Below are 23,972 nucleotides of genomic sequence, written 5' to 3'. Positions count from 1 at the left end.
TTTTCTTTTTTACTTTTCTGCATCATTTTTTACTTTTAATGAGAATACGAGCTTCAAGGCATGAGCCAGACTGTCCCTCTCATTGTTCATTCCGTGGTTTGCTTAGCAGGCAGGTTTTGAAGATCAGTTCGCCCCATCAGAATGCCGTATCACTGCTGCCCTCAACCAAGCAGAAAACCTCGGACCTTAGCCTCTGGGAGGAGGACAGATACAGACTTGATAAACGTCTATTTACTTTCCTGCCAAAGTGTCAGACCAACCGCTAGGACTAACCTCCTTCCCCTCACTTTGAAATGAATGTACTGTTACCACGCAAAGACAGTTCTCACCACGACCAGCCTTCTAATCTCATTAGACCCAGAGGCTCAGAGCTTCAAGGGGTTTGTCCCACTTTCTCCCTTCGAGTCCCCTTCTATCTGGAATAGAACCCGTTAAGGCCCCTGTTCCCCTCCCTCCGCGTTCAGACTATGCTCTCGATTCAAGTCGGACCTGTGTTGTTCCCGTGGCGATGGATTTCCACCCTGGTAGTGCACTGCAGTCCCGACTACCCGGTCCCACGCAAGGTCCATTAAACAGAGTCTCAGAGCATTACTGTTTCTTAAAGGCTCCCCGTGTGCCCATTAAATATTTAGTGCTGAAGTCTTCCCACATCCTCCTCTGACCCAGGGATATAGCCTACCGATCTTGGGGATCTTGATACATCCGCAACCCCTTCTGAAAACCGTTGTGAATCTCACAAGGCATAGACAATTCAGGGTTTACTGGCCAGATGTCTATGGTTGGTGTTAACTGACAGTTCATGGCTAGTGCTCCTACGGGACAGCAGCCTGCTTTTTCCTCTGGCCATGGTGGGTAAGCAGCTCCCTGATCCATGTGGGGCTGGCCTCCATCCTTCCTGCCCGGCCACGGGGCCCTGCCCGAAGCAGGACGTACCAGGATGGAGGCCCGTGAGAAGTCTTCGGCCCACTAAGCTGGGAAAGTCATCAGAAACAGTTTCATTTTAAAAGCTCCTTGGCCCTATCAGGAGGATTCAGATCAGGTTTGCTTGCCTGCATCAGAAGCGGTAAGAAATCCAGCCATAATCTTAGAACAAGAGATGATAAAACCTATCTTGTATCCAACCAGTTCAAAATGACCTGACTTTCTTCTTAGCTATAGGAGCTGACCAGACTCTGACTACTTGTATTTTATCCCACAAGATCACCTCATGATGAATATCCGGGCACTATGGCTCAGCGTGGCCTTTGGTAAATCATATCCTTGCACCAGGCTCAGAGGCCTGCATTCAGCAGCAGTGGGACCGGTCTCAGATGTTCAGCTAAATAAAGCCACACTGCCTGTCGGCAGAGGCCAAGGCAAATGACTCCAGCCCTCTTAAGAGACCATTAAACCAGTCACTGGGGATAGACGAGGGCATTTCTAAGTTCACAGGGCATGACATGTAACTCAAACCCTCTAACAGGTGTTAGAAAGGTGGTTTCTGATCTGAACATCTCATCCAAGTCAATCTGGCAAAATCCTTTCCATAAACCAAGATGGGAAATGATCTGGCAAAGCCCATCTGACAGTACATCAGTTCTGGAACCATGACGTGGAGAAGGCTGGCTGTAGAACTGAGCTGTCCGAAATCTGCACAGAAGCCCTTGAACTGTGATGGCCAAGACAAGCTCGGGGGGCGGAAAGGGTCTAAAACCCGCCTGAACACCCCCTGAGCCCTCCCCATCACGTGTGAGTGCCAGAGCTCATCGCCGGTTGCCCAGTACCTGTAGAGTTTCTCCGCTTACAGAGGGTGTCTAGTTTGCGTTTAAATCGGAGCTGGAAGGAATGTGGAGAGATGATCACATCCAAGGGATGAAAAGAGAAAGAAGGGAAAGGACACTTCTGGCGCTTACTGTGTGTGATGGGATTTATAATAAGAAATATATATTTGGTCTTAGTTTCTGGCACAGAGCTCTTAAAAGCCTTGGAATTTTCTACAGTGTAAGAGCAATAAAGGTGTCCTGACAGTCATAACAAATCCCTTTCAACCACACCTGAGTTTCTGTCAATTGAGGCGACTTTCAGAAAGCGCCTGAGGATGGGGGCTGGTAACCAGGGGAACTAACCTGTGACTAAGCTTACCTCTGACCCCTGGGGACCGGGAGGAGGAAGAGTGGGGGCGGGGAGCTTGAATCACTCGCCAATGCCAATGATTTAATCAATCCCACCCTTGTAGCAAAGCCTCCGCAAAAACTTAAAAGGCGATGTGGCGAGCTTCCGGTCTGGTGAGCACACAGAGATCTGGATAGAGTGCCTTCCCCGCCTACAGAGGGATCGCTCCTTCTCATCCGCAGGAAGCCCCGTAACCTCACGTCTACCAGCTATGCGAGATTTCCTTAGGGATACATCTAAATCAACTTTAGAGACCCCTCTATCAATAGCTTTCCAGCTAGCATCAATATTTGCACGTGGGCAGGAAAACCCTCCTTCTGCCAGCCTTCAGACTCAGGCTGCTGGGAGGCCGGTGGCATTTCTTGAGCTGTTTCCCACTCCTTTGGACTAAAATAGGAGGAGGCAGAAGATGAGAGTTCGAGTCCCAGCTCTGCCGCCCACCTGGTGTGTGGCCATGGGCAGGCCCCTTGGACTGTTTCCTCATCTGGGCACTGAGCTGTCTGAAGGATCAGCTCAGTGGCCATGGAGACTATGACGAACCACTGAAACGGAAGGCTTGCCTGTCTCTCACAGCAATAGCATCCCGACAACACTGCCCTCCAGGCACACCTGAGACAGCTGGAAGGCTCAGCAGTGTCCGCATAAGGGGCACGTGTGATGGTATTCCACGCGATCGTCAGAGCAAAGCTGCAACATCCCTCCAGCACCCACTGACCCTCCCCGGCAGCCACCAAACCCCACTGACCCTCCCGGTAGCCACCAAATCCGTGTCAACCTCACGTCGCAGCCCTGGACCTCTTACTACCCATCCACCCAATTCTAGGCTGCAAAAACCAGAGGAGAAACATCCCATGAGTCTAGAGACAAAGGTCCAAATCACCTGTTCTGGGTCCCTTGCTGCAAAGCGTACCACCATAAAATGCTCCTTTTTCATGTTGGGAGGGACTTTGGAAGGGACTTACAATGGCCACACTGGCCCTCTAGAGTGCTCTGCCTGCATGACCCGGAAGGAGGCTCCTGCTTGGTGGGGCTATTGTTACTGGTGCCCCAAATCCCTGTACCCCTCTTCCCTCTGATGCCTTGCTCAACTCATCACTGATACTCAGGTGGTTCTCCTCCGGGCTCCCAGAGTGAAGACACATACCCCTGTATTCCACTGGGCTGGTGCATCTCCCCCACCAAAATGCGGCAGGCCCGAACAGGGTCCTGATTACTTCTGGGCCAAAGAGACAGTGAAGAAGCTCCAAGGCAAAGTCTGCTGAATGGCCAGTGCCTAACCGTGTCCTTCGTGCGGGCGCATGCACGTGGATGTGTGTGGCTGAGATGCTACCATGTGTAATGGAACCAGTAGAGCCCACTGGAAAGAGCTGCCCTTTGGAATGAAACCAGGTTTTACATCCCGCCTCCGTCCCTCACTTTGACCTTTACAAGATTCCTAGTGAGCCTCAGCTTCATCATCTATAAAATGGATCTGCTCTATAGCTAGTTTTCCAGATGATGAAGGTTAAAGAATTATTTGCAACGCCTTTCGGTTGGTGCCTGGCTCAGAGCTCACCAAAGTGGGAACTCAGGAAACAGCGGCTATCTGATCAGTCTGTAAGAAAGCTGGGTGGGTGGAGGCCAGAGCCTCCTCTGGCAGAAGAAAGCTCTCCTCTATAAAAATAGAGCCCTTACCCCTGCTTTGAGCTCTGCAAAGGTGAGATCTACAGAATGGGCTGCTGCCTTGATATGGAAAAGGGAAACAGGAGGCCCCAGCCTCAACTGCTAAAAATAGGCAATGCCAATAGACTTTGACCTTGCTTCAGGGCCGGGCAGCGCACTATGGTAACCAGGCTTGGCTCTTTGCAGGGAGCTGGGGAGAGACGCTGGGTATGCAGAGAGCTGTGCCAAATCCTGCCACTGCCAGCCCTCTGGGATCTGCATGCAGGGGCGGGGTGGGGATGCCATTTCCCACAGGAGCCACTCAAGGCCATAAGCCAATGGCCAAGCAGACTGTTCCCTGCCTGGCCCCCATCTATTACACCTGCCATCAATTGCTTCGTTTGTCCCAGGCGCCCACAAAATAAACGACCTGGGAACAGTCCCAGAGGGATCACCTAAATCGCTAATGTTTCTCTCATAGGCAAGGTGGCCTTGTAGGTTCCAGCTAGCCTAAGTGCGTCACCTCCGGTGGTGACCTTCGGTCCTCCTTCAGCTTGCCTAGTTAGAACGGAGACCCACAGCCACGTTATATTTCAAAACGCTTCCTCCTAACTCACGAGCCCCTCAACGTCCCTGTGACACACACGTTACTGCCTCTACTTTACGGTTAGGAAAACAGGCTCGCAAGTCTAGTGTACTGAGAAGAGCACCTAGCCATGAGGTCGTAAAACCTGGGTTTGAGTCTGAGCCCTCACCGAGGGCCCTGTCGGAGTCTGAGGCTTTCATTTCACTATCAAGAAGACAGAAACAATCGACAAATGGCTGCTAAGGTCCCTTCTGGGGCTGAAGACTGAGGTTGTGGGTGATGTGCCTGGTCAGCAAGAGTCACCAGGAAGAAACAGTCTTTTTTTTTTTTTTTTTTTTTTAAGATTTTATTTATTCATTTGACAGAGAGATCACAAGTAGGCAGAGAGGCAGGCGGAGAGAGAGGAGGAAGCAGGCTCCTTGCGGAGCAGAGAGCCCAATGTGGGACTCGATCCCAGGACCCTGAGATCATGACCTGAGCCGAAGGCAGCGGCTTAATCCACTGAGCCACCCAGGCGCCCCAGGAAGAAACAGTCTTAAGTGTCGGATCGAAGCAGAAAGGTCTGTTTATATACACAGATAACGAGCCCCAGGCCAGAGGAGCCAACTGCCACAGAAGGCAAAACAGCTCAAAGGTTTCCAGAGAGCAGGAGAAGCCCGGGACGTCCGGACACGCTGCATGAAGGAAGAGCTGTCGTTTGAGAGGGTCTTGAAGGACAGCCAGAAGTTTACACGGGGCGAGAAAGGGCATGCCAGGAGGGGAACTCACGAGCGTAGGAGTACAGATAAGTGCAGGCCTCACCAGAATCCAGCCTGTCAGGAGCCCAGCCTAGAAGTCAGACTAATGAGAAGGGATCTACTGTACATCCTTGGACCCTCAAAGTCAGGGAGATGAGGACCCTGCACTTGCTTTGTGGGGGAAGAAAAGCACGTCACGCTCAGAGCTGGAAGCTGGAAAGACATGAGAGCCTGTAGAGTCTGAGCGTCTGCAGGTGTCTGGCCTTGAAAGGACGCCTGGATCCTGCCGAGTCTGTGCCAGGGCGCTGGCCGATGGGAACACCTGGCAGCCCAGTGAGCAGAGGAACATGGCTGGGTCTTTCGTAATAGAGTCCCATCCTTGGCTCTCTGGGAATCCGAGTGGCTGGAGAGGGGCCACCTAGGGATGAGGACACAGCACCAGGGCAGCAGGCACACGGCTCTAATGGCAGAAACAAGGACACGAGAAGCCATGCGGGGCAGACACGACTGCCTCCCCTTCAGAACACGAGAACTGGAGGAGCTCTCAGGAACAGGTCTGGGAACCCCATTTTACAGATGAAAAAAACTGAGGACAAGGGAGAAAATGTGGCTCATCAAAAGCGCCCAGTTGAGTCATGGGCAGAGCCAGGAACAAGGTCTAGGTCAGAGTCACAGTCCAAACTTCTGAAGCCCAAAATACCACGTGCATGAAGACACACAGAAGCGTTTCTGGGAAGTGGAGGGCTGACGAGTGTCAGATGATAGGAGAGCTGGAGGATACTGGAGACAGAGAGGAGCAATCGAAATCTGGCACTCAGGAAGCAACTGGAAATGGAACTGTGATGCCCCAGTCTAGGGAGTAACACGTATGTTTCCATAAAACCAAACGGTAAAAAGGAGAGGCAGAGAGAAAGAGAAACTTTGACGTGCAGGGTAAGAAAACTCAAAGGGTTTTAGCTAAATGACTTCAGTCTTCTCAGCAAGAGGCAAGCCCAAGTGCACGAACAGAACTGTTGCAGGAACTGGACTACAGGGCTGTGGTCAGGATTTCAAAGGGGAACCAGGGGAACCGAGTCCAAGAGGGGCTAATAAGGCTCCAAGAGTAGCTCAGGGGCTTTGACTTTGTTGCATCTGTGATCTGTGACCTGTGCTGCTGCCAGAAGGCACAGCCTGTGCCTCTCCAGCAACGCCTGCCTGCCTGGGAGACCCAGCGGAGGAAACAGGTGGGCCTGTGTGTTGAGAAGAGGCTATGGGGCAGTGACGGGGGCAGGAGCATCAAAAGGCAAGTGAGGATATAGGAGGCGAGATGGCTAAGGCTCCACCAGGTCGAGAGAGGGGAGAACGAGGCAGGAGGTGATTGTTAAGGTCCAAGGCCAGGTGCAGAGGAACTGGAAAGATGGAACCAAGGGAAGTTATCATGGAATGGGAAGGACAGAATTCCAGCTCTTGGGGCGATCGGGTGGTGATGGGACCCAAGTGAATGTGGGTGAGGTTTGCCCAAGTGAAGTTTCAGCGCGAGGAAACAGTGTCCAGGATATTTAGAAGGATGGGCAACTTGAATTCCCATGCTGCCCAGTGAAAAAGAAAGGCTGAGACCACCTGTGAGGTCAGAAGGCAGGGCACCAAGTGGCCCAACCTGGAAGATAGCAGAACTGGGCAGGGGGCAGAAAGAGGAAGGCTGGTCTGCCCCTGTCCAGGGTCCCACTGGGCGGGGATGAGTCTACATATGAGTCTACAGTTAGGACATGGAGAAGGAATCCGGACCACTAACTCAAGGCCACAGCTGGAATGCCTGAGGCAACAGTCAGGGAGGTAAGGGGATGGGCTGTCAGCAGACAAGAAGTCCTGAGGGGTGTCTGGTGGGAACAGAGGGGGCATCTGCCCAAAAGGTGTGCAGCCAGGAGGATGAACAAAGTCTGGCCTCCGTGGCATCATCTCGGGACTCCGCATCACACAGACGTTCTCAGGACCCAACCTCTAGGCAGCAATTTTGAGAATCTTAGCCTTAACTGTCCCATGTGACCCACCAGGGAGTATCTGAGGAAGTGTCTTTAGGGAGAAAGGCTTAGCCACAGATGCTCAGACATCTCCTATCAGGGAACGCCCCCTTTCATACAGTCTAAAACAGCACCGCCCCTTACTCAGTCTGTCTCTCCCCTCACTCTGCTTTATTTTTCTTAACACTTACCACCATCTGTCATATACGTGCTCACTGCTTTATCTACGGTACTTAAAACAGGGCTCAGTGCATAACTGATAATCAGTAAATTTTCTTATTAATGTATAATGTATTACTGGCTTCAGGGGTATAGGTCTGTGATTCATCAGTCTCACACAATTCACAGCACTCACCATAGCATACACCCTCCCCTGTGTCTGTCACCCAGCCACCCCATCTCTCCCACCCTCTCCCCTCCAGCAACCCTCAGTTTGTTTCCTGAGATTAAGAATCTCTTATGGTTTGTCTCCCTTCCAATCCCACCTTGTTTCATTTTTTCCCTCCCTACCCCCCGACAACCTCCCGCCCTGCTTCTCAAATATTCCTCATAATATACATTTTTTTTTACTCAATTAACATACAGTATGGTAATAGTTTCGGGCAGACAATATAATGATTCAACAATTCTATACATTTCTCAGAGTTCACCACAATACATATAGTCTTAATCCCCTTTATTTTACCCATCCCCCCACCCACCTCAACAAACATGTTTTGATTGTGGAATAAATTGCCTTTGAAACCCAATGTTAGATTTCGTGGCAGCAGGAGACTCTGAAGTCATTCATGCTTTTGAAAAGAGCAGTGCTGGGGCACCTGGGTGGCTCAGTGGGTTAAAGCCTCTGCCTTCGGCTCGGGTCATGATCCCAGGGTCCTGGGATCGAGCCCCACATCAGGCTCTCTGCTCCGCAGGGAGCCTGCTTCCTCCTCTCTCTCTGCCTGCCTCTCTGCCTAGTTGTGATTTCTCTCTGTCAAATAAATAAAATATTTAAAAAAAAAAAAAAGAAAAGAGCAGTGCTGAGCCCCATCAAGGTTCACTCCCTCTGGCACCCCCGCCGTGGACGGTTCTGTCTCAGGCAAAGCAAGGGAAGTCCTTGCTGACCTAACACAACCTCCTGGAGCCTGTAAGCTCGTTCTCAGATAGTGCCAAGACCTGCTCCAAGCGGGCACCTGCACCCACTACGCCCGGCTGGGATCACCTTCAGTGTTCATGGCACCCGCGCCCTCCACCCGGCAAGAAGCCACAGACAACACGGCGATCTCTGTGCTGGTCAAAAATAAAGCATCATTAACAGAATTCCTAGGTATGTCATCCGCTTTCTACCAACTCCAGAGATGTGCCCAAGTCGCATCCCTATGCTTGGAAATGTTTCCCAAATGCATTCCCTGCACAACAGGAATGCTTCTTTCTCTCTTTCTCTCCTGGTTATTGGCCATCCCAAGGTGGGGCACAAGGAGGAGCGACATGGGGTGCCGTCACTGCCACCCCAACACTCGCTACAGCAGCAACGTCATGGTTTAACTCCTAGGTTTCCCTCTACCAGTCTCCAGCAACTTTGGATCTGCAATTAGCACGGAAAGTCACCCTGTCCCAAAATGGATCGAAGGAGTACTTACAGTAACCTGGGAAGAGTCTAGGAACTGGAGGCCGAAGTAATCTGTTTCCACGAGGTCCAAGTGGTACACGATCTGATCGAACAGATCCTGGCCTTTGGCATGTTTCTGGAAGACAATCGGGTAGATGAAAATTGAGGATGTGACTGCTGGATAAGAACTAAACGTTTTAAAAAGAAACAAACCCTCAAACCACTTTTGTCTCTACACTGCATACATGTTTACGTCCCAGTATACATATTTTTTAAAAAATTTAATTTTTAGATTAAAAAAAAATTTTGGGGGGCACCCGGGTGGCTCAGTCAGTTAAGCATCTGCCTTCAGCTCAGGTCACAATCCCTGAGTCCTGGGTTCAAGGTCCTGCATCGGGCTCCCTGCTCAGTGGGGGGAGTCTGCTTCTCCCTCTGCTTCTGCTTATTCTCTCTCTCTCAGTTTCTCTCTGACTCTAATAAATAAAATCTTTTAAGGAAATTTAATTATTCTTATTATAATAAAGACTCATCATTAAATCTAATCACGCATAATGAAAACAAAACACCAAAAAACAACTTCACAGGATGAATAGCGAACCAACATCTGATGATAAAAACTTGTCAACAGACGGAAGAGATGAGGCCCTGATCTGGCCGTTAGCTGCAGCATTGGGTCATCAAAGAGCAAATGATGGGATATTCAAACATCAAATCCAAACGGATCAAAGACCTAAACACAAGAGCTAAAACTATAAAATTCTCAAAACAGAGGCATATATCTTCATGACCTTGGATTAAGCACTGACTTCTTAGATACAACATCACAAGCACAAGCAACAAAAAATCCCAACAAAACCAGAGGTGCCTGGCTGGCCAAGTCACCAGAACATGTGACTCTTGATCTCGGGGTCATGAGTCCGAGCCCCACATTGGGTCTGGGACAGAGACACACAACTCTATGAATATACTAAAAGCCACTGAATTATATACCCCAGATAGGTGAGTTATATGGTATGCCCACCTCAATAAAGGTATTAAAAATAGCAGATAGGCAGAATTTCTCTTACAGTAGTATGCCAACAACGAAATGAAGAAGGAATAACAGAACTGCAATATCACAGTTTTGTGACTTCTAAGGAAGGGTAGGTGCTAAAATAAGCACTGAGCCTCAGCGGCTACTGACATCACAACAGAAGACAACTAGCCATTGAGTACCTCCTGATGAAGAACACCCCCCCCACCCAAGATGCAATCTTACTCCTCACCTTTCTCTCTCTGCAGGCAACAAACAACAACAACAAACCCCAACAACAAACCAAGCCTGGGCTGATTCAACCACCAGATCCAACAGCCAACTGCAGGAAATGCAGAGGAATGTTCTAAACTGTGTGGGGCTGCAACCAGCAAGATCCAACCTGTAGGAAATTCTAGAAACTCCTTGGGACAAACCATACAGCTTCTTCAACAAACAGAAGAGATGGAGGGAATGGGATGGAGGGGCACCTAGAGGTTAAAAAAGATTTAAAAGACACCTTAAAAAAAGTGCAAGACGAGGGGTGCCTGGGTGGCTCAGTGGGTTAAAGCCTCTGCCTTCGGCTCAGGTCATGATCCCAGGGTCCTAGGATCGAGCCCCACATCGGGCTCTCTGCTTAGCGGGGCGCCTGCTTCCTCCTCTCTCTCTCTCTCTGCCTGCCTCTCTGCCTACTTGTGAACTCTGTCAAATAAATAAATAAAGTCTTAAAAAACAAAAAGTGCAAGATGAAACTGCAGTGTGTAAGGATGCACACTTGGATGGTAAGACTTGAAGACAGAATCAAGAAGTGGTTACAATAGAGTCGGGGGAGTTGTTGCTCTCGGGGGCTCAGAGGGGATGTGCTGGGGAGAGAGCCCACGGCAGACTTCCCGCTGGCTGGCAGGGTCCCAGCTCCTGACGTGGGTGGTGGTTCAAGGGTGTCTGCCTTCCCGTAGCTTGTGAAACTGTACCTTTGTTTTATTTGTACGTCTACATTTCTGCATTTCTGTTATATAAAACAGTACTAAAAAAAACAAAAAAACAAAAAAAAAAACCCAACTCAAAATTATAGCACCAATTCAAGAGGAGCAGAAGGATGCCGGCCCAGGGAAGTTCTGGGTGCCATTATCTACCAGTAAGGGTGGGGGTGGGGTGGGGCGGGAAGAAGAAGCAACCTGACTCCAGCCACAGGGACGCAGAGCTGGGCCCGTCAACACCTGGGAATACTGCTGGGCTGTTAGGATAATTATAAAGATGAGACAGGAATCAGGAAAATTCTTATGTCGACATTAAGTAAACAGGCCACAAAGGAACAAGAAGTTCTGTGTGGTTCCAACTACGTAAAAATCTGCCTGTGCTGTATGGACAGCTTGATAAAAATGGCCTGCAAAACCTCAAAGAGCTACGTTGGGATGGAGAAACCAGGGATGATTTTCTTCCCAAATGTTCTTTAACACTGATCTTTTGGCAGTTCTTAGACAACAAATAAAATTAAAAAAAAAAAAATCACCACTCTGGCACTCTTCCTCCGGACATATTCTCCCCTTATTGTCCAGTACTACTGGTCTACCTAACACCTATCACCACCGTACCAGTGCCTCATTAGTGGGTTTCCTAGTGGGACAGAACTAGTTAGCATCCAGCTTTAGCAGCAGGATGTGGCAGACAGAATTGGGCTGGCAGGAAGCAAGAGATCTACGCCCCAGTCCCAGATGCATTAACTGTGACTTTAAGCGATTCACAATTTCCCCAAATCCATATGCCCATCCTGGACTTCTCCCTCAGCTACAAATCAGGCATGGCACCCTGAATGGACAGGGTTGCTTGAACTCAGCTGACCCCAAACTGCCCATCCCCACCTGAGTCTCCCTATTTTGGTTCAGGGCTTACCATCCAGGTACGCCATTCTAACGTTCACAGAAGAGGAACTGAAAGCACACAGTTCCACACATGGAAAACAAGGGCAGCTGGCCCAAGCTTCTCTCTAGGTCATCCCAAATCTTAGGTTTCTGATGTCTTTCTAAAATGGCCCTTATCTAGAAGGAGCTCAAGGGGGAGGTCGGGAAAAGGACCCTTCCAGCGTCCACTGGTCCCGCTGCCAATGCCAGCCTGGCTGCAGTCCCGGCAGACCCTCGCTCAGCTGGACCTGGAGGGGCCAGACACAGCAGGGCCTGGTGGACCGGAAACACCATATTTACCGACTCACCTCTAAACACCTTCCCCCACTCACCTCCCCCAGCCCCTTATGCTCTTTGGTCTCTTCCTCTGGAAGAGAGAATTCCCAGTGGCCCTTTTCAGCTCTAAAAAGAATCTGGTGAGATTATGAAGGCTGGGAGAGAGGGGTCCTCAAAACAGAGGTCCCAGGGAGTGAAAGGTCAGACAAAGCCAGGAGGGTCCAGGCCACACCCCCTGAACCCACAGCAATCTCTCGCTCCTCCCAGCCCACAGAGTGTCCACTCAAAAACCGAGAAGGTTCCAGGTAACTCTCCTGGTCCTGCCAGCCCGGACACGCCACCCGGGGCAGCCCCCAGAAGCCCACAGACTGTCATCTCAGGCTTCGCCCAAACGGCCCCTCCTTCACTACCCCACCCTTTCCCCGTACCCAGGGTGGTAAGTGCCCCTCCTGTGTTCCCATAAGCAAGTGCGTGTCCCTATTACACACACACTTACCACCCTACACCGCGGTCACCTTTGTTCCTGTCTTACTCTGACCTGAGGCTGAGGGCAGGAACCAACTGTGTTCATCTCCCCGCCCCCCCATCCCCAAAGCACATCCCCGGCTGGCACACGGCAGGCGCCCCATAGACATGTTTGCTGCCTGGCTGGCGCGCCGGCTCTGCTGGTTGGGGGGCGGGGGGATGGGGTCTGGCACGGAGAACACACCTGGACCGACCATGCTAAAGCGCAGACAGCAGACTGATACTTCACCAGCAGCAGGCCTCAATGAGGATGCGCTCGTTAAAATCTTTTCACATTAAGTCTTCCAGGAACAAGTGCCTAGGGAACCGTGCTGCACTTCCAAGGCCATTTACCTAAACACGATTCCATGGCTGTTACGTGAAGTGCTGTCTCGTGGTTACAGTGAGAGATCCATTAACGTGACAAGACTGGAGGCCGCTCCTTGTTGCCTCCCTGCCTTGACGTCTCCTCAGCTGTGATGAATCCACTCATTCATTCAACAGATACTGGCCTCATGGAGTGCCAGCCACTATTCCGGGGCTTGGGGTACCCTGGGGTCACCGAGTCCGAAAGACCGAAGAGCTACGGGAAGCCCTCAGCGAATAAGTCATCCGTGGGGAGCAACGGCACCCAAAACGGCATGACCCCGAACCACAGTAGCAAGACCACTCATCCCCCGCCTTCTGAAGCTGACTGTACTGAGCGTAAATCTTAACTCAGTCCGGATCACTCTTCTGGAATCCAGCGACGCTTCTACCTCAAGACGCATAACGGCAGGCTGTCCCCAAACATGGCAGGGCAGAAGCTCTGCCCTCGAGTTCTGGCTTCCCGCCTCCCGCCTCAACACATCACTTCGCACAAGGACCTGCAACGGTGGTTCTGAGTCAGTACGTCTCTCTGAGCAGCAACTTCGGATCAGAAAGGGGCTTAAAAAAAAAAAAAATCACCAAGTTCATCAACACCCTGTGCAAAGCAAGAGTACAGAGGTAGCAGCTGAAGGCCGGGCTGGGCAGGCAGCCAGCAGGGAACGGTACGGACACCGTGCTCTTTCTACCAGCCAGTTAGGGCTTCCCGGGCCGTGTATTTATGGGTTCTCGGCCATCCTCCTGGTAAGGAGGACTCCTGGACAGCTGATGTCTTAACTGTCTCCCCCAGTAAAGGAACCATCCTGACCCTCTTACCGCAGCCTGACCCGCGTGCAGTGTAACAGGTCAACTGTGGTCTTGAACGAGGACAGAAGCCAATGCATCCGAACCCCACGCTGGGCATCCCCAGGTCAGAAAGGACGAGAGAAGCTGTGGGCCGGGCGACTGGATACACTCTGGCTGGGAACTAACATGGACAAGCAGGACATCCGGGCAGTGCAAGGGTTTCAGGAGCCGTGTCCTTGCAGGCACATGAGGCTCTCTGTCCATCCGCTCCACCTCCACCAGACGGCACGGCCCTCTGCACCCACCCTCAGACAGGCTCCCCCCCCCCCCCACGGCTCAGTGATATCTCCTTGTACCCGCACCACAGAAAGAGCCCCTGCTAAAACCCATCTATCTTCCCCTGTTCGCCAGAATGGAGTTCACACAACACAGCCCTCACCTCAGTCCCCCTTCTGCACAAAAACTGTGCACCTGAGGAGGCTCCCCTGCCCAACACTCGTCTCATCTCGCCAGGCCCCATGTATACCCTGGGCTCCAATCAAATATACTCTCCGACCACAACGCCCACCCAACATACGCAGCAGGTCCCCCAGAACGGCGTTGCCCGTGTCATCCCTTTGCCTAGGCGCCCACCTCCTACGTCCCTAGTCCCACCCCCCCCCCGGCAGCAAGCCAATCCCCATGGCCACGCTGAAGCGACAGTGGTCATTATGAAACGTCTCCCTTGTGGCACCCTGTCCGACTCATCCCTGCTTCCAACCATCTGACATTCTGAAGCTCAGTAAACACGCACTGGTGAGGACAGATGAAGGGGACCCTCAGTCCCCACAACAGTCTCCAAATGCCTAATCTTTTGGACGCCTGATCTTCCCAGCCCATCGCCGCTGGGAGTTCTCTACAGCCAACTGGGATCGTGGTCTGCAGAACCCTGGGCCTATCATCTTGCTTTCCAGACGCCTTGTCTGCTCCAACGCACTGGTGTTCTGGAAGCCATACCACACTGGGCTATGCCTTATACATATACAAAATAATCTCAAGTTCGGGATTTTTTATATATGGGCTAAAAAATAACCCAAATAACTGTGGTGATCATTTCTAAATCTAAGTGCAAACTTTTACATTTGTTCAAACACATGTCATCTTATTTAAATTGGCCCATGACATATCCTGTTAAGAACTTTATGAGTCCCGGGCTATTACCCCACATATCAGATACTGATCTCGGTTTTACAACCTGCGGGAACTTAATGCAGGCAGGGGTGGGGAGTGAGGGCGGAGGGGTGGAGGTGGCAAGTGGGGATGCCTTCTTGAGCTGTACAGTACCAAAGGTGCCATCTGATGGTGGCCTCAACCCAGTTATTAACATACACAGGGTGACCCTGGTGGGGTCATGCCCTGAGACTCTTAGAAGCCAAACATGTTGGGTTAGAATCCAGTTGTACCACTTTTCTAGTAATTCGACTGTGACCTTAGGTAACCACATGAGTCTCAGCTTCATCTGAAAAACGGGGTGCTCTCACCTGCCCCATCAACCTTGCTAAGTCATTGTATTAATAAACAAAAGCAAGAGGGGCACCTGGCTGGCTCAGTTGGTAGAGTGTGCGACTCTTGATCTCAGAGTTGTGGGCTCAAGCCCCACACTGGGTGTGGAACTTATTAAAAAATAAATAAAGTAAAACGAAATAAAAAATAAGAAAACAAGCAAGCATATGAGCACGCACAGTAAACTGCTGTGCCCTATCCACACAAAGGAATTATTATTACTTTCCTTCCAACTTCGTTTCTCTCACTTGTCCACAGGAATGACACAATATGCTTTTTGCCAAATACTTAACAAAAATCAAAGTTCAGGGAGTCCACGATAGAGAGCAGTTTAGTAATTCCCTTTGAAGAAAAGCAGAGACTAGTCCCAGTTTTGGGGATTTCTGTAAACCCATGTTGGTCCCTGGAAATCAATTCCTTCCTTTTCAGGTTTGTAAAGGCCCTGAGTTAATGCAGCTCTCCGAAGTCCGCCTGGTCTCCGGTCGCTTGTGGCCAGCAGTTACCAGAAGGCACCTGCCTCAGGGCCTGTTTCAACTGTTTCTCCGAAGTGCTAATCTCATGGTTAGTTACCAGCTCTGCACCCCCATCCGCACAATTTTATAATTTGATAATTTTCTACATTTTAGTAGAACTAGCTATTTTACACAGACGCACAGACACACACACACACACACACACACACACACACACACAGCCCAGGCATCTCTGTCCCCATTGCCATCAGTACTAAGTCATTAAGGACAAATAGAAACTGTTTACTCCAGGATATGTGAAATTACCAACTATCTGAATTTACCAAATAAATACCTGAAATTACAAAAAAAAAAATTATTACCTTGAATTTCCTTGTGAGAAATACCATCTCAGCCATCAGCAAAATTTGGGGACTTGTAACAATATCCACCATCTGTAGGATTTAAAGCCAGACTGTCCAGCTTATAAATTCCAACCCCTAGTTGAAGACGACTTCGTGTTTACCAACATTCCCGGACCCCATTTTTGCAGAGAGGAAAACTGAGCCTCAGAGAGGTTACGTGACCAAGTTCATATTGCCTCTAAGTGGTAGAACTAAAATCAGGATCCAGTCTTTCTGATTTTTTTTTAGGATAGATTTCTACCTCACTCCATTGTTTCTCTACTCAACTCATTTGCCTCTGTGGCTCTGAGCACACAGAACATGTCCTGCAAACAGGAAATATTTCCTAAGGGGCGCCTGGGTGGATCAGTGGGTTACATGGCTGCCTTCAGCTCAGGTCATGTCTCAGGGTCCTGGGACTGAGCCCCATATCAGACTCCGTACTCAGGAGTAGGGAGCTTCTCCCTTTCCCTCTTCTTCTGTCACTGACGCTCTCTTCTCTCAAATGAATAAAATCTTAAAAAAAATTTTTTTTTCTTAAGCCCAATTCAACACACAAATACTGAGAGCCTACATGGTCTGGGTTACAAGGCCACACAGTCCAACACAAACAGATCTCCTGGTGGGGAGGCAATTACTAATTTGTTCGGAGGGCAGGCAAATTGTGGCAGAAGGGACAGCAGATGATTTGCTCACAAACTAACACAGAAGCCAAGACACTGTGCTGAGGGGGACATCAACAGTCTGGGCAGCTCCTGGAAATTCAATTCTGGTAAAACAGAGCACAATGATATTAATTTCCTGACATGCCTGGCTAACAATCTCCTAGAAATCAGAGGAAGCAACAAAAACAACTGCCCTTAATTTCTAATCAACAGGGAAGTAAGAATGATCTTGGAAGAAAGTGACTGCTATTTTGGTGCATGACTCAGTGAACAGAGACCCTACTCACCACCTGCACTGAGAACCAGGGTCCTTTCCACGTTGGGAAAGGGGCTCTCAAATACGCTGCATGAGGACGGTGTGGGCAGATTTTAGGTCTCACCATTCCACCGCAGAACACTGCCATATTGGCTTCAAGTAATGGAGAGATCAATTTAAAACACAGACTGTGTGGTGCATTATTGATTAACTATTGCTCAGCCACAGTTCCCGGTGGATAAACCCATCTTCGGGCCAAGCAACAGAAATTCAAAGAACTCATTTGTTCCCTTAATGCCATAGCCCTCAGAGGGCTGCTGCTAGAATTAAATGAGCCCCTGGCCATGATCCTATGAACCTTCTTGCAATCAGTGTGGAATAGCCAACATCTAGTGACCTCTGTCTCCCTATAGCTCCTTCCAAGCATGCACAAGAGACTCAACAGTTGTTTAAGGGATGGTTTTCCTTTTATTCCTTGCAATGCTGAATGAAGTCCAAGACACCTAAAACTACTTGATGCTGGCTGTCTGAAAACTGGTTTTGACTAACACTTCCAATGTTACGCCCAGGTGGCTCAGTCAGTTGGGCATCCAACAACTCATTTCGACCCAGATCCTGATCTCATGGGTCTGAGCCTTGTGTTGGGCTCTGCACTCAGTAAGGAGTCTCCTTAAAGATTCTCTCCCTCTGGGGCACCTGGGTGGTTCAGTGTGTTAAAGCCTCTGCCTTCGGCTCAGGTCATGATCCCAGGGTCCTGGGATCGAGCCCTACGTTGGGCTCTCTGCTCAGCAGGGAGCTTGCTTCCCCCCTCTGTTTCTGCTCTCTACCTACTTGTGGTTTCTGTCTGTCAAATAAATAAATAAAATCTTAAAAAAAAAAAATAAAAGATTTTCTTCTTCTGCCCCTCCCTCCCACTCTCGTTCTCTCTCACTCTCTCTCTTCCAAGTAAATAAAATACATCTTCAAATGTTATGATTGAAACTCTCAGTAAGGAACACCAGAGAAAGCATGTGTTGAGTACTCTTCAATTTGGGGTGACATATCTAACAGGCCAATTGCAATATGCTATTCCTACCAACAGGGACATTAACGGAGCATCAGAGAGCCTCCCTAACACAAAGATTCACTGGACAAATTGCTCTTAAAAGTTCTAGGTTGGGGGGGGCCTCTCCTTATCACCTTCCTTACTAGGCCAGGTGAGTCATGTAATCTGTCACTGTGCTCTCTGCCCAAATGAGTCCACTGAAATCTCTAGTGAATGGAAACAGTGGACAGGAGACTGCTTTGAATGACCTGAATGGGCAGGGGCTTTCCACCTCAGGGGCCTCTATCTTCAATCCGAAGACAATCAAGGACATGGGGGACTCAAAATTTCGCAGGTGGCAAGTACCTAAGGTGTTAAGTGTGTATGTGTGTGTGTGTGTGTGTGTGTGTGTGTGTGTGTGTGCATGCGTGCCCATGTGTTATAAAATTTTTGTTTATTTATTTGAAAGAGAGACACACAGAGCTGGCGGGAGGGGCAGAGGGAGAGGGAGAGGGAGAATCTCAAGTACACTCTGAGCTGACCATGGAGCTCGATCTCATGACTCTGAGATCATGAACTGAGCCAAAACCAAGAGTCAGATACATGATTGACGGAGCCAGCCAGGTGCCCCAGTGTGTTTTACTTTTTAACTGTGCTTACAAACATGGCAGCAAGATCTTTTCTCTCTCTCTCTCTCTTTTTAAGATCTTTGTTCTTCTCCCTTGCATCTGGAAGAATCTGGCATTGCCTCAGCCAAATAGAATATTGTGTGAGTAATGTTTTGTCATTTCCAAGGTGAGGTGCCCATTCTCTTGGGATGCTTCTCTATGGGTAAAGCCAGCCATCATGTAAAAAGCCCAAGTACCCTAAGACTGCCAGGCTGAAGAGGCCACAGGCAGGTATTCCCATTAACTGTCTCAGCGGAGTCCAGTCTTGCAGACCTCCCTGCCAAAGCACCAGGGGAGCACAGTCATCTTTGGCCCTCCACACCAGCCCATCTTCCAAAAGAATACTGCTGGTGACCCTGGTCAATGCCATGAGCAGCAGAACAATCTCCCAGCTGAGCCCCACTCAAATCCTTGACGGAGAGGATCCTGGTTGTAGTTTTAAGTCACTGAGCCTCAGTGGAGGAGTTTGTTATCCAACAATAGATAACCAGAATGAAAACCATACACATACACAGATACAGCAGGTGTTCGTGGCATATGTATGTGTACATAAATCTTTGTGTAACTTTAAAAAATGTTTCTTTGGAAATCCCTACACTGTAATGCTAGCTTAGGGTATCACCTGCTTGGAGATAAGGAAGTAGAATAAACATATTCTAGGGAGGGGGAGGAAGGAATAAACAAACCAAAAAACTATTCTTGAAAGGCCACTAATTCTCCTAAGGAGAAACATTAAAATCAAGAGTTGGAATATTACTCTACACTCACCAACTACATATTAAGAACTCAATAAATTGCACCAGAAAGGGGCACCTGGGTGGCTCAGTTGGTTAAGTGCCTGCCTTCAGTTCAGGTCACGATCCCAGGGTCCTGGGATCGAGTCCCGCGTCAGGTTCCTGCTCAGTGGGAAGCCTGCTTCTCCCTTTCCCTCTGCTGCTCTGCCTGCTTATGCTCCCTCGCTCTGTCAAATAAATAAAATCTTTAAACAAAAACAAAAATAAAATGAAACAAAATGAATAAAATACTCCAGGAAAACAGTTAATAAACGGGTGTTGTACACCTGAGAGCTGCATCATGCTATTCTCTGTACTTCGTGTACTCGAGAAGTCCCATAACAAACACTTCAAGCTCACAAACGGCAAAGGAGTTAGGGTTTGGAGGGTGCTGACACAGTCTGGCCTGAGCCCTGCCTTTGGGAATCCAAGCCAGTGGTTGGGACCAGTCTATGTCCTCAGCGAGGGTGAAGGTGCTACGGGGTAGAAAAAGAGGAAACAACTCCAAGCTGTGAACAACTGAGTTTCTTCCACGACCCTAAAGCAAAATCCAGTACACAGACTTCTGTCGGGATCCAACTCAGACCTACCTGTGGCTCTTAAGCCCCATTTCATCCCCGCCCCTGGTCCATGGTGGAGCCTATAAAGGGGGTGAGCTACTGTACTCCATGCCCAACTTCACAGACACCAATAACGTTCTTTTATAGTGAGAAAATACGTGCAGCAACAAAAGCTAAATCTTTTAAGCACGGGACAACAAAATTAAACGTTCTACCCTATCTAATTTCATGGCATCAGTGATTTTTATCCCTTAGAACGTTTCTGAGGGATACAGGATTGATTTTTATCCTTGAACTTAAAAAAAAAAAAAAAAAAAAAAAAAAAAAAGGCATCAACTGTGACCAAGCAGATTAAAAACGTTTGATATGGAACAGAACACGCTCCCTGGTGGGCATCCTTAGGTAGCCACAGTGAGCAGGCCTTGGTAAGGAGCCCTACTCAATATCCAAGTTCCCGAGGAGGAACACAGGAAAGTTCTAGAAATCAGTGCGTTCAAGTCCCTCATTTTACAGGTGGGTGAAATGAGGCAGGTCACGCTGCCAGGCAGCCAGTGCGACGTCAGGAAGAGAACGTGAACCTTCCGACCCTGGGATCGACAGAACTGTCAACGGTCTTTCCTTGGTCCATCTTGAGACAACTGTATTATGGATGTTATCGCAACAGGAAAAAGAACAGGCAAGTCTTGCGTCTCTGAAAGGTTAAGAACCAAATATGCAACACTGAAAAACCAGAAGTCTCAGTGTTAAAAACTCCTTAACTATAAAAAGTGCCTGGTTTAGGGAAATATTTTTGGCTTTTTTAAATGGTGGTTCAGGGGGAAAAAAAACCCACAGGAGAAAGGAAAAAGAAAATGAAACAAATTTGTGCCTGACTAAACAGTAACACGCAATTAAAATGATGGATGCCTTTGTGCCAGAGGTTGAGTTTGAAACAAGCTGCTGGAAGAAGGGCAGCCCTGAAAATGAATTGCCAAATTACTTTCTGCAGCCAGATTGCAGATTCCCCCGCCATGCAATTCTGAAAGCAAATAACCCCACATAAATAAATATGCAATGAATTCCCAGGGAAACCAGCCAAGAAACCTGAAGAGAACTAACTTTGGGTGGAGGACGGCCCCATCCAACCAGCGGTTTAGGAGTGCGACTCGATTTACAAAATAAGGCAGGTCAATGCCACCTCACACACGAAGCTTCCCTGAACGCCCCAGTCCCGTCCAAACTGTTTCCCTTCTCTCTGTGGAGCCCTCCAGGGGCTTCCAGATGTCATAGCCCACCCTGTGATGCAGTGGCTGAAGGCACCAGCTCTAGGGTCAGCATGCAGGGCGGCGGGGGAGGGGCAGGAGAGGGGGAGCCGTTCAGTCCCAGCTCTCTCCCTCCACTCAGGCTGAGTTTGGGGCCAGGGAATTTCTTACCTGGTCAAGATGTTTAAGTTCCAAATGAAATGAAGAATTTAACAGGCCTTAGCCCCAGAGTGAGCCCATCAGACACCCCCCTTGATGGAGGTGGCCTCTTTCTCCCTAGCATGCCCGTTCACAGAAGGACACGAGCTCTATGGAGATCAAGTAACAGAGGAGTGTGTCATGGGCTGAACTGTGTCCCCCCAAATTTCATACCTTGAAGCCTTCCCCCCCCAGTGCCTCAGAATGAGGCTATATTTGAAGACAGAGCCTTTAAAGAGGTTCAAATGAGTTCATTAGGGTGGGCCCTACTCTGATCTGACTGGTATCCTTAGAGAAAGACAAGGTGACGCAGAGACAATGGGGATGGCCACGCGAGGGGGGAGACAGAGAGAGGAGAAGCAGCAAGGGGCCAGCCAGCCACCAGCGCAGGAGAGACAGAGGCCTCCAGGAAGGCCAACTCTGCCAGCACCTTGATCTCGAACTTGCGGAACCAGAGAAAAGAAACATCTGTGCTTTAAGCCACGCCGTCTAAGGCATTCTGTTACCGCAGCCTGAGCTGTCTAACGGGGAGGCCCACGGTTTCAGGTTGGAACCAGGTCTGAACCTGGGCTCCACCATTCGCAAGTGGCATAAGGCCAGCTAAGCCCCCTAGCCTTTTGAGGTCTGTTTCCTGCTTGTACGATGGAGAGGACACAGCACCCGGGGATGTGTGGAGAAGATGGAAACATGCAGCAGGCCCGGGCAGAGCCGGAGTTGTGCTCAGGACCGCAGACTCTCAGCCCCAGGAACCTCCCCCCACGCAGAGCCCTCTGGGGATCCAGAGCCTTCGCTGGGGGGCCCCGCTTGAGTCACAGCAGCCATGGAGCCCAACTTCCTCGGGAGCCACCCAGACCTGGTATTCTAAAATCACGGACGGTGAACCCAACTAGGAAATTTGCCTACAGTTTAAAACTTTTAGTGATCACGCCAACTGCTAAGGCACAGAATTTTCAGGCTTTTTACTTGGCTCTGTGTGCGTGAACAAGTTTCAAAAAAAAGTTCATGAGTGGAAAAGCGCATAAGATTTTAACCCTGTCTATGGTGAGCTTGGCAGTTAGAGACACAGAACTGTAACTGAGGCACAGCAACCACCCATGTGAGGCAAGGGCACACAAATCACATTTTTTTCTAGCTGGCCTTCGATTTTTCCTCTCTCTCCCTCTCTTTTTGGTGATTCAGTATTCTTACAAAAAAAAAAAAAATCTGCAAGAAGAAGGCAGAGAATGACACATTCAGATGGAGGAAAGGAGGTGTGATGCTTACAGCCTGTAGGCTTGGATTTGTAAGGATGGCATTAACAAGATTATTTCCCTGAGGTATGTGGTTTGTGGTTAGTGTGAACTATTATAAGAATCTTGACTGTGAGTTCACCACCCAGAAAGTTAGCCTTTCATATCCATTAACTAAGAAAAAAATTTTCCGGTCATCTTTTTTTTTTTTTTTTTTTTTTTTTTTTTTGAGAGAGAGCAGGGGCATGTGTGTGCACATACACTCGAGCAGGGGAGGGGCAGAGGCAGAGGGAAGGGGTAAGAGGGAAGCTCAAGCAGATTCCCCATGGAGCACGGACCTGAAGTGAGCTCGATCTCAGGACTCTGAGATCATGACCTGAGCTGAAATCAAGAGTCAGATGCTTAACCCATGGCACCATCCAGGTGCCCCACCAATCATAAATGTATTTTTAAAAGCAACAACAGAATGCCAAGCAAGATACAAGCACTAACTAGTATTATTGTGCAATATTACTTTAAAATAGAATACACAGGGTGCCTGGGTGGCTCAGTGGGTTAAGCCTCTGCCTTCAGCTCAGGTCATGATCTCAGGGTCCTGGGATCGAGTCCCGCATTGGCCTCTCTGCTCGGCAGGGAGTCTGCTTCCTCCTTTCTCTTCCTGCCTCTCTGCCTACTTGTGATCTCTCTCTCTCTGTCAAAATAAATAAATAAAATCTTTTAAAATTAAAAAAAAAATAGAATACACAAATAGGAAAATTATTGACAGACCTCGACACCTAGGTACAAATAGAGTACCTTCTTCAACTGCGGTGGATTGGTCATAAGCCTGTCCCAACTGTCCCCAGTTCAAGCAGAACTAAATCACCTGGAATGTCTTAACACACAAGATCCCAGCACCTCAGGACTTCAAATCCATGCCAGAAGGTATTCCTACAATTCAAATCCTTGCCAGAAGGTATTCCTACAAGACTGACTCTAAAGCAGGCATTGACACCCCCCTCCCCCATCACCACAACACTCATACCTTCTAGGAGACCAACAGAATGTGAATGGAGGAGGAAGTTCTGTGTGGGTTTACTCAGGTACCACCCCCACACAAGCCGCCTTGAAGGATTCCTGCCCGAGGTGCGCAGAACGGGGAATGGGAGTGGTGCAACGACGGGGGCCAGGCCCATGACTGAAGCAGGCCATGATGAACGGTGGGGGGCTGGGGGCAGACGCAGTCACCACACAGATCTAGCCAACTGCCACTCTGGGAATTCAGAGCTTCCTATTTTTTTTTTTAAGTCTACAAATTTGAATTTTATCATGTGAAAAGTGGCGATTTTGTAAAACCTTGCATTAACCTCTATTTTTTTTTAAGATTTTATTTATTTATTTGACAGAGAGAGAGAGACAGATCACAAGTACGCAGAGAG

The 23,972-nt window shown here is 49.1% G+C and overlaps 1 protein-coding gene across 5 annotated transcripts in view; it reads right to left on the bottom strand.

Annotated features, from left to right (window-relative positions):
• Positions 1-23,972, bottom strand: part of EPB41L4B (erythrocyte membrane protein band 4.1 like 4B) — a 123,726-nt gene that overhangs the window by 79,479 nt on the left and 20,275 nt on the right. For all 5 annotated transcript variants that reach the window (XM_046021784.1, XM_046021786.1, XM_046021785.1 and 2 more), the window contains exon 2: positions 8,732-8,836. In XM_046021784.1, coding sequence (XP_045877740.1) covers positions 8,732-8,836 — 105 coding nt within the window. The remainder of the gene's footprint in view (positions 1-8,731; positions 8,837-23,972) is intronic.

Source organism: Meles meles, chromosome 11 (assembly GCF_922984935.1).
Source record: "Meles meles chromosome 11, mMelMel3.1 paternal haplotype, whole genome shotgun sequence".
Classification (NCBI taxonomy): domain Eukaryota; kingdom Metazoa; phylum Chordata; class Mammalia; order Carnivora; family Mustelidae; genus Meles; species Meles meles.
This window is presented reverse-complemented; position numbering and strand designations above follow the sequence as displayed.